General features: G+C 42.1%; 1 protein-coding gene across 5 annotated transcripts in view; it reads right to left on the bottom strand.

The window, feature by feature from the left end:
• Nucleotides 1–19,571, bottom strand: part of tns2a (tensin 2a) — a 65,176-nt gene that overhangs the window by 38,733 nt on the left and 6,872 nt on the right. For 4 of the 5 annotated variants that reach the window (XM_050063871.1, XM_050063874.1, XM_050063873.1 and 1 more), the window contains exons 2-3: nucleotides 3,244–3,349; nucleotides 2,481–2,518 (exon numbers count right to left, since the gene is read on the bottom strand). In XM_050063871.1, the coding sequence (XP_049919828.1) occupies nucleotides 2,481–2,518; nucleotides 3,244–3,349 (144 nt within the window). Of the gene's footprint in view, nucleotides 1–2,480; nucleotides 2,519–3,243; nucleotides 3,350–13,218; nucleotides 13,327–19,571 lie in introns of those variants that run through there. The other variant, XM_050063876.1, reaches the window with a different exon arrangement.

Below are 19,571 nucleotides of genomic sequence, written 5' to 3'. Positions count from 1 at the left end.
AGTTTTAAATACAATTTAGTTTTACCTTGTACAGAGCCAGGCTACCTGCTTTCACCATCTTCCAGCTAAGTTAACCAGCTGTAGTGTCATATTTAGTATATTTAAAAGGGACAGTTCACCCCAAAATCAAAGGTAAATATTTTTCCTCTTACCATTAGTGCTATTGCTCTATCTAGATTTTTTTGGCGGGAACTGCGAAGTGTTAGAGATATCGGCCATAGAGATGTCTGCCTTCTCTCCAATATAATGGAACGAAACGGCACTCAGCCTGTGAGGCTCAAAGTGCCAAAAAATATATTTGGAAAACTAAACAGCAATGTCCTTTTCCAGAAATAAAGACCTGGTTTCTCAAGATAATCCACAGACCTTGTTGTGAGCAGTTTCATGTAGGAACTATTTTCTTTCTACCAAACCACACCCGCCAACCTGATCACTTCACAAAAGGAAACATGCATCCTCTCATGGATGAGAGGCTAGTGATTGTTCCGGTGTGAGATGTAAACATGAATGGCATCCTCCTTGGCTGAGCTGTAATGGTAGCTAGCTCAGTGGTGCTAGGTGAGCTTGAAGTAGATGCACAGTTCCTTCTGTGCAGTGATACGGTTGGCAGGCATTGTTCAGTAGGAAGATAATAGTTCTGTGGATTATCTTGAGTTGTCAGGTCATGATTTTTGGAAACTGACATTGTTGAGTTTTACAAACATAAGTTTTTGGCGCTTTGAGCACCACAGAGATAGAGTGCCATCTAGTGCCATTATATTTGAGGGAAGGTAGACATTTCTATGGCTGGTATCTCCAACACTCAGCAACTCACTCCAAAACAATCTAAACTGATTTATAACACTACAGTTTGGGGAAAAATATGTATTTTTGATTTTGCGGTGAACTGTCCCTTTAAGCATATTTTACAAAAAGTCACTCTAACATAATCTAATCTTCTAATCTTTCTTTAAATCAAACACATTGTACAAACATTGCCCTAAAGCAAACCAACTTAGGATAAAACCCTACATCACAAGCTATAGTGTCACTTTTTATTGCGTGTGCTGTTTCAAAGCCATCCTTTCATCTCTGAACTCACCCTCAGGGCTCTCCTCTGCTCAGATAAAAGACAAGAGGATGGAGAGATGAGGCTTGTCTTTGCCACATGCCTTCGCCCTTGGCTTTCTCTCCTTCGACCAGCCGCCTGCCAAGGCTCCCTGCTTCAGCCTCTACCCCCTCTTCATCACTTCGGACACGGCTGGCATTCTCCCCCTCTGCATCCCTCTGTCTATTCATTATGCCATCCCTCCATCAATGATCCTTTCACAGAGGCAGCAGTGTGGGGTTTGAGCAAGGCTTGCAGCTCTTTCTGAGGAATGCAACTGAGCAGCCTTCATATTAGCAGAGATCTCAAGACTTCTGCCCTCACAGAGCCACTGTCATGTGTCTTTTCACACCTCACTGGCATAACAATCTAAACAGCTCGGATAAGCATTTAAATATTTTTCCCATAGTCCAGTGCAGTCACATGAACGTACGAACAAGGATGGCTATCTCCCAGGGGCCTGTCCCGTTAAGATTAGTGGGTCAGCATCTGGGCTTAACCTTGAATTAGTCGGGCCATGGTGATGGCTGGTGATGACTGCACATTTAACATGCTGCAGAGCAGACCCTGTTTACACTGTCAACTTAAAACCATTTATATCTAACACTGATTGATTTAATTACAAATTGAGTTGTATTTATTTATCTTATGTATTGTGACATGATTTACTGGAATGTGAAACTCAAACAACAAGATAAGATTGTTTCCAAAACATTTATGTCACCTCTCCTCATTTATATTATCTGTGTTTACAGATTTAATCTCTTTGTATCTTAGCGGCAGCATTATCTGTCACAGTTATGTTTTACTTTTATCATAATTATCCAGTTCTTCTGAAGATAAAACCATAAACGTCTCTTTCCCATAGTTACCACAGTCTACTTAATGCGTTGTACATTTGGTAGAAGAGTTTTCAGTTTCCTTTAACACATATATTATTTGAGTGTTTCGACCTTGTTTCATGAGACATCCTTTGGGTCACTGATTTGATGAGTCCATGAATGCATTTCATTTAGTGGAGCTTGACAGCAGTCAGGTTTTTAATTACTGTTTCTTGTTTCCATTGCACTTTGTTGTATTTTGTTTACCTCTATACATAAACCTTTCCCCGCAGCAAAGAGTAAAAACTATTTTGCAATATTTCTTTTCTTTTTTTCTTCAAATTTTTGGCTCCAATTTGGGTTTTTATGTGCAAATTGAAAATGTGCATAAACAGAAAATACACTTTTATAGTGGATGGAAACACACATGGTAATCAGCTACACAGTGGGTAATAAAGTCTGTTCCATAACTGACACATTTGGGTCAGACAGTCCATGTCTGTATCACAACTGATTCTTCTTTTTAATTTGAGGCCACGCTCAGACAGGGTGTGTGTGAGGTGGATCCTTACCTTGGCCTCACACTTCCTGTGGGTGGCTGTCTTGCATACTAAGAGAGAAAGGAAAGAGGGAGAAAAGACACAAGAAGACAAAATGAGTATGAGTTTCGTCAACATATGAAGTCATAAGGTCTAGTATGCAACATAATCTCCATTTGATTTTACTGTATGCAGTTCTATAGCATGACACAAGTAAAAATCTTGATATCATCCTCCTGTATTACCGTACAAGTAATCTCTGCATCCTATGGTCTACATACGGTGGCCCTGATGGGCAGAGCACAAGTAAAAAAGAAAACACAACAGCAATTCCCAGAACACAACAAGAAATGAGATTCTTCTGTTGTGCTTTGCCCATCAGGGCTGCCGTACCTACAACCTAAACCAGGATTATAACACATGTCAAAACTCCAGTGCCTTTTTCACATGTGGGTAAATGCATCAGGATATGCAACTGTCCCACTTTGTGTTGACGTGTGGTGCGACACTAGAAAGCAGATATTTTGACACATTCACGCCCCAGATTTGGCACCCGTGCTTCTTTTGTCACAATAGCATGTCCGGTGTGCGCTACAGGGATCAAATGACACTACACTACGTGACACAGCGGGTGTGCACTGCCCTTCATTCATTCATATCTGACACATCCTACATCCTGTTGCCGTTCTAGCCTGTCATGACGTTGCTTACCATGGCTGTCTTGTTCCTTTGGAGTCACTTGGCTGTGAGTGACCAGACTGTAACACCAATGACAACACATGCTTACAATGTTTACCTCTGCAGAAGGAGCCGACGTTGTCGATGTTCTGACGGCACACGCTGCACTGCCGCTTCTTCTTAAAGGTCTTTTCCTTGAAGACGTGGGGCTCTCCCTTCCCCCCCTGCACACACACGCAAAAACACACACAAGAGAAGACGAGATTCACACTCTGTTAGAAACTCGATACACGACCAGACGTGGAAACGCAGCCTGTGGAGTTGCGTACTCTCAGAAACAATGAAAAAATCCCAGCTTGATTTTAATCCAAGAGTTTGATTGGGTTAACCCTCTACACACATCTCACAGGATGAAAACAAGATGTACAAAGAAACTGGACTTTCCCAACTCTGTTCACAAAAAGAAAGAAGAAAACAAAGTATGAGTTAGTGGACTGTAATAATGACAGGAGCTTAGTACTGTCAGCTTTAACTTATGTGTATGACAGACCAGGGTGCATAGTGTTTGTGTGCATAACTATGGCTACATCCATTCTCTACTCCCTTTGCCTCTTGAACTTCTGTTCTGGTTGTGTAACTGTCTTCCAGTAATAATCCTTGTGGTTCCCGCCCATACCACACTATAATCCGTAGTGTGTGTGAGAGAGAATGTTTTGGAAAGAGAAAAAAGAGCAAATATGTTAAGTCTAATTCTTAAAAACTGAGCGAAGAAAAGCGAAAGTAAAAGAAATCTATCATTTTTCTTTCTCATGTCCATGTTTGACATGTATCACAGTGTGTGTGTGTGCGTGTGTGTGTGTGTGTGTGTGTGTGTGTGTGTGTGTGGTAGCCAATCCCGCCCAGTGCCTCTTTGTTTCCCAACATGGGATCACGTCCACAGATGACTGGGCCTGACGTGACTCCGGAGACTTTGAACATGAGAACCCTAACAACCCAGGGCTAAGTATGGGGATTGCTTAGCATTTTCTCCTGAATGGATACATACTGGGTGGAGGAAAATAAGTGTGTATATGTGGTGGGAGGTGGGACACACCATCAACATCATCACCATGAGAAAACAGCTACATGCAAGACAGTCATCGTGCTGCAAGGGATACTCAGTGTCCACTTTTCCATAGCTTTGGATAATTAACTTGATGCATGCACATAAAGGGTTTTTTGTTTCCTCTGTGTGTGCTTTTCCTCCTTAGTAACAAAGAAAGGGTGCTGTTTACACACTTTTTCCATTATCCTGCTGTTCTGATTTTGTTCTGGGGACTGGACAGTGTTTGGACAGCTGCCTGCCTGGCATCACCCTCTGCCAGCCGTGTTAAGCGGCTGCTGGCCTGCTCCAGTACAAGTGTACTACGACCGCAGCACCCTGGATGGTGGAGGTGGACTGAGTGGGTGGCTTAGGGGGGGGCTGGTGGTGGGCTGTTATGTAATGTGGTGTGGTGAAAGAATTGACGTCCCTCTATAAAACTGTGCAGTCATTACTTTTGGAAACTGTATATTTCTAATGTTTTCCTTAATTTCTATCTGACTCAGTGTGACTTGGCCTTTCCTTGTTTCCTTTCTCGCAGTAACAAACCAAAATCCATACACACTTCATTAAAGTTTCATGTTTTCTTATCTTATCTTGATCCTGTTTTCAAGAAACTTTGATTTGGCTCTCCTACTTACTCTAAGTCCACCCTTTCCTGAACCCTAAACATAACAAATTCTGCTTCGCCTCATGACCAATTTAACAACCTCATGTTGCTCATTATCTCTCGCACGACATTTATACCCACTGACCACTCATGTTCGATATAAACTTTGACAAACGGACAATAGACTTCTTCTGGAGTCCGTCTATAGTACGTCCTCATTCTCATCTGTGCAATAATCTTGTGATGTATGTGTGTGTGTGTGTATCATGCATGAGTGTACACATGGGGCCCACGGTGAGTTTAAAAAAGCAACCAGTTACTGTCAGCAAACCGCAGTGGTAGTGTGGGCTGAGAGATAAACACACAGATGAGAGGTTGGCAGCATTCTTCCTGTTTCAGACACAATCAAGACCACTATATAGTCCAACCACAAGCAATCATGGTCAGACAGTGATACACCACTCTGCTACTGAATGCTTTATAAGGTCTCATATGGATTGACACCAATATAAGCTGCTGTACTCTGGTTCATGGGAGGAGGACTGGATGGTGAGTCCGCACTGATGGCATCATTTCATATTTCATACAACTGACAACTGTTGGTGTGCTGCGGCATCCCGGTGGCCTAGGGGTTAAGACGCTGATCACGAACCACAACGTCCACAGTTTGTGTTCAGCCTGGGATCTTTGCTGCAAGTCATCCCCCAACTGTCCTTCTCCCCTCACTTCCTGCCACCTCTCCACTTGGTTAACCAATAAAGGGCATGACATGCTGAAAGACATAAGTATATTTAAATGTGGGCCAGGGGCTTAAGGTGAAGGGGCAGTGGCCCTTACCTTACTTCCCACTACCCAACTTCTGGCACCCTCGCTCAGACCACACCCATCTCCAAACTCATCCTTCACAGTGATCTCAACTACACACCTGTAAAGTTTCAAGACTGCATATTGCATCGTTTTGACACTATGGCATTCACTAATACTATCCACAGACAGAAAGACATAAGCACCTGGCAAAGTACTCAAAACTGCTTCTGTGGTAGTTTGCGTTGCAATAGGTGTCTCCAGGAGCACAGTTTGCCATGATGACACACACAGACAAACAAAGTGCAAACAATACCAACCCCACTGTCGCGGTGGAAAAAATAACAATTGGAATGCTGCTTTTCTGTGTCAAATGCAAAATGATATGTTGGCCAAGTGGTTCATGTGACCACATATTTTTCCAAAAGGCTGCAGGTTTAATCTTCTCTGGATATGCAACAACCATATCCAGAGAACGAATGCAGCTGTATAAACAAATACAGGATCTAAAATATAAAAATATAAGTACAACGTACAAGTAAACTTAAAAATATTCAGTGTTGAAGCAGAAACTTATTTTTGTTTAAAAAATAGTAATTACTTCGTTGAGGTTCAAAGCTCAATCTTTATCTTGGAAACTGTAGGCCATTTAGTAAGTCAAATTCTTTAAGCCAACATGGATGCGAAGTCTTTCAAGTACTCAGTAAAGTATAGGTTTGAACAACAATCCTATGACAACCAACCGAGATTATGGTTGGCCAAAGCTTCAGCACAGCTACCAAGTGGACTTTGTAATGAGAGTCAACTGTATTTATTTGATTTACTTTGCTGAGTGACAAGACTAGCGGATATACTATTATTGGGCTGAGAAGCAGCTTTGTGGCTCACAATATTCTGTTCAAGAGCTGTTGCCAGTTTTCTTTGTAAATGTGTAGGGCTGCTGTGAAACTGTGCCTACTTAGGGTAACAAAAAAGTTTGTCTTGGGTGCGTCGGTACAATAGACAAACAAGAAAGGATGGCAGAGGAGATACCCACACACCATTATAACTGGGCTGGAAAGCCATAAAAAAATCCACAGGCTGAGATCAGTGCAAAAATAGTCAATTTTTTCGAGACATCTGTGCACAAAAAACAGCAAACGTTTCAGTCCTTGATTATGGTCGAGGACTGAAACATTTCCTGCTGTTTTTATTCACTCTTCTTCATTTTTTTGCACTTTGAGCACCCTTTTTGTGCACAGATGTCTCTAATAAATTAACTATTTTTGCACTGATCTCAGCCTGTGGACCTTTATGTGGCTTTCTAGCCCTGTTACATTGGTGTGACAGTATCTCCTCTGCCACCATTGCTTTTAAAGGATTTATAAAGGGTTCAAAGACAACACCTCTTCTTTAGGCAAGTAAAACAGTAGTCAATGATAATATCTTAAGCTAGCCATTCACATACGTAGGCTAAATAATCTTTATGTTGTAAAATATGTGCTAGCCATAATGTTATGTTAGCCAGCGCAGCTAGCCACTTGGCCTTATCTTAACATGAACTTATGCTACATGAAACTAAACAAAAGCATTTTTCAAGCCAAACTATTTTACAAACAGTGCAGAAGTTGGGTTAGCAATGTGGCTAATTGAAATGACAGCCCAAATATTACGCTCAATGTTCTTTTCAGTCATTTTAACTTGGTTGGGCTGTAAAACATGAAAACCTACAAATTTTAGCTTTACTGATGAATGAGACTGTTTTGTAACCCTTTGTTGAAAAATAGGTTGCTTACATTTTAACATTCTCTATAGCTACAGAACAGTAAGGTAGGCTATTTTACACACACAAAAAAACGAAACAATAAGTTCCTTACAGAACAATTACAGAAAAGCCTACAGAGGTCATTGGTCCTCGACCATGGGGAGACTTCAACTAGTAGTCATGCACAATCACCTTAACTAAGGAAAGCAAACTGAGTTGACTACCAAATCTATCAAGACACTCCACTCAGCTCAACTTAGGAGTCCAGCAAAGGAAACCTCAGTGAAGGAGGTTTACAACTCTGAGGAGGGTTACAGGAGAGAAAACAGCTGGTAGAGCCTGAGTGTTTCAGCACTACAAACAACCTGCAATGCTCAGTGCGGTCCCCAGGATAGTAATTACTGTAACCACTGTAATGGATAAAAAAACATCTTCCCTTGGTAAAACATGTGTTATGTCGCATTGAGTGATCCAGTAAAGATACTGGTCAGATCATTCCTGCAAGAAAAAGAGCTCAAAAACAGCATGAAACACTCAAAATAAGAAAATAATTATTATCTATTTAGCAGGAAATGAACAAATCAATTTATTCACTCATACTGTAGATGCTCAGCCACACAGTTTAACCAGACTGGATCCATCTGTCATCACTGACAAATAGTGATGGAAAAAAACCCTCACAAGTGTACAGTACATGTGAGCTACAAAGCCTCCACCAGCTGGGGCCTGCCTACATTTCCACAGAAGTGACACAAGATGTAAACAGCTACCTGAGACCTCAGGAAGACAAACTCTACGCACACAAGCTGCACACAAACACTCACTCACGTGCAGACGTGTATCCCTGAAGACAGTCAGTGGAAACAGACTGCCTTCCCCTTTCCTCTTCCCTCTTCCTGTCCCCGTGTCCCCCCTCAGTATGCCAGGACAGACCCCACCTCCCCTACAACATCTGCTGTACACAAGAAGGTCCTTTTTCTAATATTTTTAGCTTTCTGGCAGAAAAAGGAACCAGAGGTTTCTGCAGTCAAAGAAATGCTTTCTAACCAGAGATCCCTCCCCTTCCTCGCAGCACGTCTGCCAGCCGTCACAGAACAGTAGCTGGATTGAATGAGGGAGGGGCTGGACACTCATACAAGAGATGCACACACAGGCAGAGATGTATGCATACAAATGTAAAAACAAATACACAGAAACAGAGAGACATTCGTGCACACGCACCCCTGGAAAATCTCTTGCTCCTTCATTCTCTCTAAAAATAGTCTTGATATTTAGACAATGATGGACATTGTATGGGAGTGGTCCATTACTGGACTACAGGACTGGACACTGTGACCTCAGCTTCAGCTGCAGATGGTCAGTGAGGGCACACAGCGAAAGAAGCCTGGAGGGGAAACTCTTCGTACTGACTTTGCCATTTGAAGAAATGTCTGATTGTCACTCATAATGGGCGTTTGTCTTCTGATCTTTAGATCATTGCTTTCAGGCCAAGCAGTCATTTTGTGTCAGTTCTTCACGACCAAATGTCTGATCATTTGATCATGCTGACCTATTTTCCATGTAATTCAATTTTAATGCTTATATTTGACTGTCTCTGGCACCATAATCACCAAGCCAAACTGCATCAAAACATTTTCACTTTGTTTTTCATTTCATCACGGACATGACTCTCCTTCCCACTGGTAATGAATTTAGACTGCAACCAACAATCATTTTGTTTATACATTACCGGTAATAATTAAAATGACTACTCTGCTGATTAAATAATTTAGTTACCAATTGAGAGAGTACTCCACTGATTTAGCACTGCACACATTGTCCGATATACCATGGAGCTTAAAAAAAAAAGCAAAATCAATATTTCACGCATTCTTCCTCCTTGTCAGACAACTAGTGCCTATTACCCACAATGCAACACAACTTGATTCACTCCACTGTACAGATTTGGGATACTACTGGGGGAGGGACATGACAATTTGGTAAAGCCTTTCATTGAACACAAAACCAACAAGTGCAAGATGGGTCATTAAATTTTCAATCATTTCCAGGAAATGACACTCTAAACCACCATTAAGGCTACCTGCCAAAACAACCTTTTATGTAACTGTTTGGCCAGATAGTGGCATACAGGTGATGATCAGTGCAGACATATATGTGATTAAAAACTTGAACATCTATTTTGAGTTCATGACATCTTCAGTAATGACTCTTTATTAACTATCAAAAGACTTGATTATTTTCTCTCAATAGACTACTCAATTAATCAATGGTCATCATAATGTGGTCGTCGTAAGTGCTATATCGGAGTTTGCTTGAGTTTCTTGAAGACGTTTCGCCTCTCATCTAAAAACTCCTACAGAGTCATTGAGGTCACCCTGTAAGGGTTCACATCCACACAGAGTATAAAGCCTGGGACTCCGAACTTCGCTGACTTTTTGCCGGGTCAAATAGCTTCTCGTGTGCAAATGGTGTGAGTGCAAAGCAGGTTTTTGCAATGACAATCACAAACTTAGTCTACTGCAATAAGAGGAAAATTGAGTCCTTGAAGGAATTTACACACTTGACCTTCAGTTTCTTTGGAAATACCCTGACTCTCCTTTTCCTTAACAGAAAAGTTTAGGTAATGTCCATCAGAAATGGACAAAAAGCCAAAGGTTTGTGATGGCAGCTTAATACAGTGTGTTTTATATAATACAAAATGCACAGTCATTCAGTGGTGTGTGAGACTTCTTGTGTACTTAAATCCCACCCTCCATTGAGAGTGTCTCACATGGGTCTGGGTTTCCTGGTTCCTGCATCATTTGTTGGCATCAAGACCAGCATGTGTTAATATATTTGTGTCAATTCGTTTGTATGTGAGCGTGCACGTGTGTGTCCAAAGGGTGGGACAGGCAGCGGAGGGAACAGAGACTGCCTGTTCCCGAGGTGAGGTCAGCCTGCCGCCATGATACACTTCCGTTCACTGGGACTCCTGCTGCTAACACACACACACACACAAACACACACACACACACACACACACACACACACACAATGGTCTCATTGCTTAATCTCTCCTTGCTTCAGCCCAGCAGCACCACCAACACCCCCTTGCTACAGTTGTTGATATTTACCGGCAAAATGCAACATCTGTTTTGCCTCAAAATGTTACCAATGCAGTGAAGTTGCCTCAGATGACATCATCCAGGGGTGATGATTAAGTGATGGTTAAGCGTGTTAGTTAGGACCAGATCTGATCCGATTGCAGCCTCAGACACATGAATCACAGGGCTTCTGTTTCAAGGGAAATCTAGATGTGAATCATTTACATCCATTCAGTTTTTACTGCTGCAGGATTTTCCAGGTGAGAGTGAATGGCTGCTACTGTAGATGTGAACTCAGTGTAACTGCATCTGGCACAAGGGAATGTGAACCAGGCTCTGTTTCAGCCTCTCAGCCTGGCAGTGAACAGGGGGGCGTCCCAGGTAAACACAGCCATCATGGACCATTTCTGGACCATCAAACCTCTCAGTTAACACCCAATAATTACAAATATAGAATACCTACTGTACACCGAGTACAACAACAGTTTTGTACGACTGGTAACTGAGCATCTCCAGTGGAGCACCTCAGTGCCTTGCCCAAAGGCAACGGTGGCCAGGTTTTCCCAGAAAAACTGACTTTTGAAATAACAAGCTCCCTTTACAATCTGCTGGGTGACCCCCGCCTGTCTACATTACATATGCTTCACATAGGAGAAAAATTGCTAATGGCCACACTGTTATCGGTAAAGGAAAGGTTGGAGAGGTTGGACAATGTTATCTTGTTGTTAATGTTTTAACGTTTTTCCCCCATGTCCCAAAGCAGGATAGGGATCATGATATGGAGCCAACACTAATTGTCGGATGTATGAACCACGCAGAAGCCATTAATCAGTGTAGGCATGCATACACACACCTACAGTGTGATCGTGCACACACTTGACAGATTTGTGTTCACAGCATCCTTTTAGTGTACTTCTGCTCTTAATGCGTGCCCTTTGGAAAGCTGAACATTACACGCACATACACACACACATGCATGCACAAAACCATAGCTTGTCATCACAATCTGATGAGACTGAAAGCAACAAATTGCCTCTGTAACTCAAGCCTACTTTTCTTTAACAAGGCACTTGTTTTTGACCAAACTGACTGTAACTCAGCTATTTGGGCACGTTTATATTGCACCACTTGGGAACTGCATGTTTCCGTCGCACTCCAAACTGCTCAATTTATGAGTGGTGTGTAAGACAAACACAGTAAATGAGAGTCAGTGGCAGATGATCTAAATCACCTCTCCAGCTCTTGTCCTTGGCTTTAGACTTTATAAATTTATAGCTAAAAAATACAGTGAGAGTTTTACTGGAGAAACCATCCGCCAACGTATCCGTACATTTACTGATTCTTACAGTGATTCCAAATATTGGCTGCTTTAACTTATAAACAAGTTTTATACTTGCAATTATGCACTCCCAGGTGAAAAGTTTTTTTCATGCACTGGTCAATTTTGAGATAACTTTTATGTCAGACCATCGGTGGAAAGAGAATCTTAATACAAGTAATCAGCTGGAGAAGTTTTACTGTGATATCTATCAGTTGAAATGTTGACCCTATTCACCTGTGGTGTCTTTATTTGGTCTAAAAATGTATAGAATTTTACAATACATATCTTTCAAGGCCATTTTCTCAAACGCAGAGCCAGAAATCTTTACTTCAGCAGCACTTACATACACCAAACTGTACAGTTGTGTTCCTACCTATATTCTGAAGGTTTTTGCAGAGGGGATTTGTCCATATTTCATTCATAGCCTGATTTATAAAACATTTTTTTCCTATAAATGTGGCGACAATGTATTTTTTTATGCCTGATGACAGTATTTTCTAATTTTAATAACGAAAAATCTACAATTCCCTTAAATCAAATATGTCAACACACTGAAACAAGAATTTTGAACCTGGCTTTTCTCCAATGTTCAGATTTCTGTTCCGGAAATGTATGCAAATGAGCACATACTTAATTAGAAAATGCTCCATTTGCATATTTAAACATAACATTTCAGAAAACTTGTAATTCAAAAACGAATTGTCTTACTGTTAGTTATCAGCTCGGCAAGTGTCATGGCGATATAGTTCAAAGTGTCACCCAATTCACCTAATATGAAAAACAACCTGTCACCTGGTCATCTTCCGTCATAGCCTTGCACGCGCACATGTGCTCGTGAGAGACGTTCCTCCTCTTTCTAACATGACTTTGCGACATTAACAATAAGTGAGTGTAACAGTGGGGATGGCGGGGGGCTGCTTAGTGCATCATATGACCCCATTCACAGCACTTTATGTCACTTTAATTAAGTGCGACGCTTCGAGAAACTTCTCAGAGAACAAAGTCTCCATGTTCCTCTCAACTATAGCCAAATAACAGTACCTTAAACATTAAGTATGTAAATGTGGGATTATTAAAGAGATATGGCGTATCTAAATTTACGTCAGGTGCGTTATAACGTCACATGAAGGCTATTTTTCTCTTAAGTGAGCCACCACTAAAACTATGTTGTAGCCTATTAAGTAACGTTATAAATTTAAGTGACCAGTAAGCAACAGCTCATACAGGCAAAACTTTTTAAAGTTATGGCGTCTCGACAGAAGACAAATTCACAAAGTGCGCAACTGCACAACCAACACATGAACCTCAGCATCATACATCCATCCAAAAATCCTTCATACAGACTCTTAATACTGACTATGTGGATAACCAATCACTCCAGTCCAAGTCCAAGTCAAACACAAGCAGACAGTAACTTTCTCTCCAGGCTCAGAAGACTTTGAGGTCTTACCTTGTTCATTTTCCCGCTAATCATATTCCCAGGTTTAAAAGCTGCCCCTCATTCTCAGAACGACCATCAACAACATGGCCTGCCACTGAGATAACTTGTTTTCTTTACTCCGCGCCGCCCCTCGGTACAGGGGCTGCGGGGCGGGGCTACACGCAGCTAGAAGCATGTGTGGAGTACTATTACTGGGACTGCACCCTCTGATTGGTCGGTTTCTGAAGGGGAGCGTAAGGATACTCGATCTGGATTGGCTGCATTAAACCCAGTAATATTCCTAGTACAATGAATGTGCTTTACCTGATCACATTTATTACAGTAGTCTTCAATAGACTCATAATATGTCTACCCAATATTATAGTCACTTTAGTTGTTCAATGTAAAGTCAAAAACTATAATTAACTGTAATTAAATAACCCCAGAACCCACCCTATCCTTCACAACAAGGTCCAAATTATAGTATGGGAGGTGGATCTGGGTGTGACTTTGTGAAACAGAGGCATCTGAAACCTTAGCATGTAAATAAACATGAAGCTATGTAGCTTACAAACACATACTGGGGCGTTTTAATTATGGGCCCCATGTGCACGAGGTGGCTCTGGGCCTACTCCTCCTACGCCACAGTTTTTACATGTCTAGCAGACATTTTTGTGTCAACAAATAGCACATGGAGTTAAAGGAATGCTTAACCAATGCAATGACCATTTGAGTAGCAATTTGTCATGCTGCGTTACCTTGAATTAGTTAAAAATAAAAATGTTCTGCCTCCATGAAAAATGGCGTACATGTTGGTTTATTGACTGATTGGGAACCATGCCTTGAGCCAGTGTCAGCTGAGATAGGCTCCAGCCCTCCCGCGACCCTGAATAGAATAAACGATTACGGATAATAAATGAATCAATGAGTGAATATCCACGTTTATTTTCTTAATGATATTACATAACACCCAGTTTAAAGGAACACTTCACCCACAGAATGTGTATCATTAAGTCAAGACATACCTTGAATTTGTGAAGAAAACTTTGTTTCCATCTCACATGCCTCCACAGAAAATGGCAAATATATTGATTTATTGGAATAAAACACAATGTCTGTCCCAGCTTAGTCAGTGTGGATATACATGGTGTGTGCTGGCAGTCTAAAAAGGCATCCAAGGCACTCTGATTACGGTTGAAAATCCTTCATTCACATGGACAGACCATCTCGTTTCGACTTTAGACAATCGCCATGAGGGTACTCTTTAGTGTTCAGTGTTCACACTTACTCTTAAACACATTCTAGTCCTAGTGTTTACACGTTTCCTAAGGTTTATGGTGGCGTACCCTGGTGAAGACTGTCTTAAGTCAGAACACATTGGTCTGTCCATGTGAGCAAAGGATTTTCAACCATAATCAGAGTGCCTCAGGTGCCTTTTTAGACTGTCAGCCCACACCATGGACGTGATGTGACTATGTGCCCTGTCTTTGAAGAGCACCTGCTTTTTGACAGTTACATACACCCAGTGCCTTGACCCAGTGCAGCACTCCCCAATTTCTCCCTCAGTATTGATTTATTGATTGATTGTAAACATCTGTTTACAAACCCTCACACAACTCATGCAGTATAATCCAAGTGTCATTTATCCAGTCGTATACTTAGCACTTCCCAAACACCTGCATTTTCACTAAAACCTTACAATTTAAAACAGAACTGAGAAACGTATCTACTTCAAGGCCAGACTCCAATTACTAAGGTTATTTAGCAAAACTGCATGTGTTTGGGAAGTACTGAGCATACATATTGCTGTTGTTAAATTTTGTCCCTGTGTCCGTGGAAGCATGTGAGAAAAACACAGTTTTCTTAACAAATTCAAGGTAACACATCATGACTAACTGATTCACAAATGGTCATTTTGTGGGTGAAGTATACCTTTAAACTGGGAGTTATCAAATATCATTAAATATATAAAAGTGGAAATTGTTACAATATTTTTTCCAAGGCTTGCTCTCTTTTTTTCAGAAGGTTCAGTCAGATTTTGTACTGGTGCTGCTACCTTGCAGCGGCAGGAGGTGGATGTTTTATTTATGCTTTGAGGGATACTGAATCAACATCTGGCAAACTGGGAGTCGCACTTATTGACCCTCTTAACACCCTTCATGTTTTCCATGAAATTATATAATATATACATATATTTCAAATAGACCTCTGATCTACTCCACAATCTTAGTACATAGCCCCTGGTAACTGCAGAAGTATCTGCTGAGCTACAGGTTACTTGGTTGGGAATCAATGTTCAGAAGTCCCTACCCCAGTCAGTACCCTTATTCTCTCACTACATACCCCAACTCACACAAACACAGATGTGCCTTTGATGAACATCTGCATTGCCACTGCTGCTGAGTAGTGACTAGTGTGTTAGTAGCAGCACCTAGTGGTGAAATCACAGAACATGCACCAGGTGAGGCAGAGTTTGGGAAAATATACACATCTCCTTTTATGTTTGTTTGAACGTCACTTCTCTGTAGCTAATGAGTCTCTGGAAAATCTTCCGTCTTCAACTACAACAGTCTTTAATACAGAGACTGAATAGCTTTTTGATGCTGTGAATGTCAGTTTTTGGAATTAGACTAAAAACATAAATAAATGCATCTTTGCATTTTTACATGACATCAACCATGGTGATATAAATGTTTGATTCCTTGCCAAACTATCTGTACATGCTCATGGTTGTCATTATACTCTATGTATGCCCATGTGTGCATGGAGGTTCATTCCTTTTGCCTGTCTTAAACTGTATCCCATAATATTCCCCAGCCCCAGACTCCTAATGCACACAGCATTATTTCTGTCTGTTGCCTCAATCTCTTCCATATGTGTTAGATTGACGTGCAGGTATGAAGGCTGTACAGTATATCCCCACCAATCAGTGTGAAACGTGACCGTGAGTCACGACGTATGCAGTAATCACTCCCCAAACAACACGTGCGGTAATGCAGTCAATTCCCTTCGCTCATATCCCAAGAATTTCCTGCTCATGACAGAAAAAAGGGAGGACTGATAGATTTGTGGGGGGGGGGGGGGGTGGTGGTGTCTTGGGGAGTTTAATTGTTTGTGGTATTCTTGCGGCTCTCTTTCATTTGGATCGTAGAAAGGTTGAGGGGGAAAGAGGTGGATGCTGAAGAGGGGGAGAGGTGGATAAAGAAAGAGAGAACAAAGTAGTAAGGTGAAAAAGGTAATAGGAGGGGCAGGGGGCCACATGTGAGACTAGAAAAATACTGAAGGACCATGAGAGACAGGAAGCTGGTGCTTGGGACTGGAATGAGGGGCTGAGTTGGTGAGTAAAGTGGGGGAGGGTCATGTTGGAAGAAAGATGGAGATGAGGAAGGAGGGGGACGCTTTTGCAAACATATGGAATGAATCCTGAATCTAGCCTTCTGTCTACACTGAATAACTGCAGTCGATAGAAGGTGCTTGATATCAGTAAACACATCATGAAATATTGCAAGGAAGCCAGCTGTGTTTTTCTTTCTAGTCTGTCTAGAAGGGAGAATTTAGAGTCTTAAGGAAGTAGAAGGACTTGGATCACGCTTGGAGGTAAATGAGAAAGAGGGGGACAAAGTGGGAACCTGGGCCAAGAGGAAATGAGGGGAGGAGGAGGAGGAGGAGGCTAGAAAAGGGGGCTGTGTAGCTTGATGAAGGATTTTGTAAGACAGCACTATGCCAAAGACTGATAAGGTGCAGCTGTTGAAAGAGCAAAAGTGCGAGAAAGCAGTGGGTGAGCTGTAGAGATACTGATGACACAGTTAAGCACATGCTCATATTTATTGTGCCGATGAGTTCAATAAAATCCTCTCGGTCGGCCAATGCTGCAGTCCCAAAGACATTTTCAAAACTCGGGCAATAGTCACGCTAGACATTTTTGAATGTAAGAAAAGAAAATATTCTGCGCATAGTTCGCAGTGAGGTGTTTCTTTAAAGGGTGGTGCTGGGATTTTTTGGGGGGCCTTTTGCGGACTTAGTGAAGGAGGAAGTGGTTTATGTCTTTCCCTTTTCCCCTCGATCAGCTTTCATCTGCGTGCCCGCAACACACAACAACAAGCATTCCTCAAATCCTGCTCAGAGTTTGGGACAGATCATTGTTTTCAAGCCGCAGGAATCTAGTCAGCCACCCTCTGAGTCTGGAGTTTACATAGGAATTCATCTTTTTTTCTGACGTGCAAGAGTGTGAGAATCCACTCTGCTTTAAATCTGGATGCAGGGGGATGGTCTATATTTAACCCTAACCGGTCAGTGTTCCTTCCTGTGTTGGGTGTGTGTTTGTAGTGAATGCCTGTGGCTCATGGCCTCAGTATTGGCCATGACCAATCTAAACTTTGTTGCGCATGAGAAATTACAGGGAAGCTAGACAAATACAAATAAAACCACTGTCGCAACGCCAGCTCTCTATGTATTTCTAGAGTCAACAACGCTCACAAAAAGGAGCAGAACTAGTATGATTACAGATTTTACTTTAATGTTCTCTGTGGTTACAAACAGTGACTTGAAAGAACAGAACAAACTTCTAGATCACTAACATTATAAACAACTACCATTAAGCTTGGCAATCTTAAGGCTCAGACACAAACCAAACCAACATCAAAGAACTTGGAGTGATGACAGCCAACTGTTGGTCGCCTCATGTCCTCTGTGTCTCGGTCATTAAGTTGCACTTGAGCTCACTGCAAAGACTGCATCCAATGGCCAACTCACATCAATGTCCTACACCTGCATGAGTGGAAATAACTCTGCATAGCAGCAGGTTGCAGGAGACTGTATTCGTCATTCAAAAAGGGAAACCAAGAGACCAACAGTACAAATTTGAGAAGCTAGTTCGCCAGTTGGCACATTAACACCACAACCCAATGTTAAAAGAAGAAATTATATTTACTGTGTGTTAGCGAGCAATAACAAAATCAATTACGAACTGTTTCTGCTTAAAGCTATAGTTGGTAATCCTGTTCAGAAACACTTTTTGTTATACTGGCTGAAATGGTCCTTCCATCCTGAGAGTAGTCAATACATAATGTGTTCAGAAAAAGGAATTAAAAAAATCAGACGTCTGTGGCAGCTGCAGGCCTGTAAAAACCTTCATGCCTTCATGTCTCGTCCTGCCCGAGCCCCCCTCTGTCCCTCCCTCCTCCCTGCGTGCACTGATCACGTGTCACTGTTGCCGGAAATATTCAGCACACTCCTCAGCAGAAATACAGAGTTAGCAGGAGAATAAGTTTGCTAAACAATGGCAGAGAAAATGCAGCCAAAAGCAACACTTCCAGCGTTACTTGTAACGGCTCGCCCCGCTAAACAGGCTGAGAAAGGAAAGTCGGAGGCAGAAAAGGCTGCGACGAAAAAGGCTTTTGATAATGCGAGAGGACAAACCAGAGTCAACATCGTTGCAGCTTTTGAACGGTGGAGACAACTGAGGGAGCTGAAGGGCCTGAAAAGTGATGCAGAGGTTGCTGTCTTTCTGTTAGACAGGTAATTATTTGTGGGGATTTGGGGGGATTTGTTATTTTCATGAAATATGTAACGTTAGCCAACTTAGCCCCTTTTGTAGCTCGTATTAGCCCAATGCTAACATTAGGTTCTCTGTCGGTGTACTGCAGGATGCGTGTTCAAGTTTGTGGGGGCGTGGCTTTGGGCGGAGGGGGGGGCTTAGAGGAGGTGCCACTTTCAAATCTTGCTAGCTCTCCAACATTACCAACTATAGCTTTAAGAGCTCAATGGCTGGAAAAAAAAAATCTTACCAAATATAACAAATTTGTCTTGTTTTGTTCCCTCTTGACTTTGGCTGTTTGTTTGCTTTCCTCACTTTCGTTTCTCTTCTCATGCACTGAGCTGAACTGCCAATTCTCACACTGATGGTCTCCACTGCCACCAACACCAATTCACCCCTGAACTTGAGACTAAGGGCTCTAGTTTCCCGGCACAGCGCAGGGTGGCGCAGGGTGGCGCACCCCGCTTAGAGCTAGTTTCAAGCAGCGCAACCCGAGGCGCGCTCAGTTTGGTAGTTTGGCAGACCGAGGTGTGCTGAGATGGGTGTGGCAGCGCAGCAGGGGGAGGTGTCGACAGATCCAGCTTGGCGCAGTGACAGTTTGGTGCCAAAAGGCTTCGCCGAAGGTGCGCTAAAAGCTCGCCAGCTGAAACCACGTCTACTGTCTACTGTCTACTGTCTACTGTCTACTTTATGTAAGCCGAAGTTTGGCTGAGCAGCGGACAGTGCGCACACGTCACCAAAATCTCACAGGCAGGTTTCCAGAATATCAGGCACATTAGCAATGCAATAAATACCCAAAAAACCACTATTCAATGCAACTATCTGCAATCAGCACATAAATGTATCT

Source organism: Epinephelus moara, chromosome 16 (genome assembly GCF_006386435.1).
Source record: "Epinephelus moara isolate mb chromosome 16, YSFRI_EMoa_1.0, whole genome shotgun sequence".
In the NCBI taxonomy this organism is placed as follows: Eukaryota; Metazoa; Chordata; class Actinopteri; order Perciformes; family Serranidae; genus Epinephelus; species Epinephelus moara.
The sequence above is the reverse complement of the archived record's forward strand: the minus strand, read 5'-3'. Positions and strand labels throughout refer to the sequence as shown.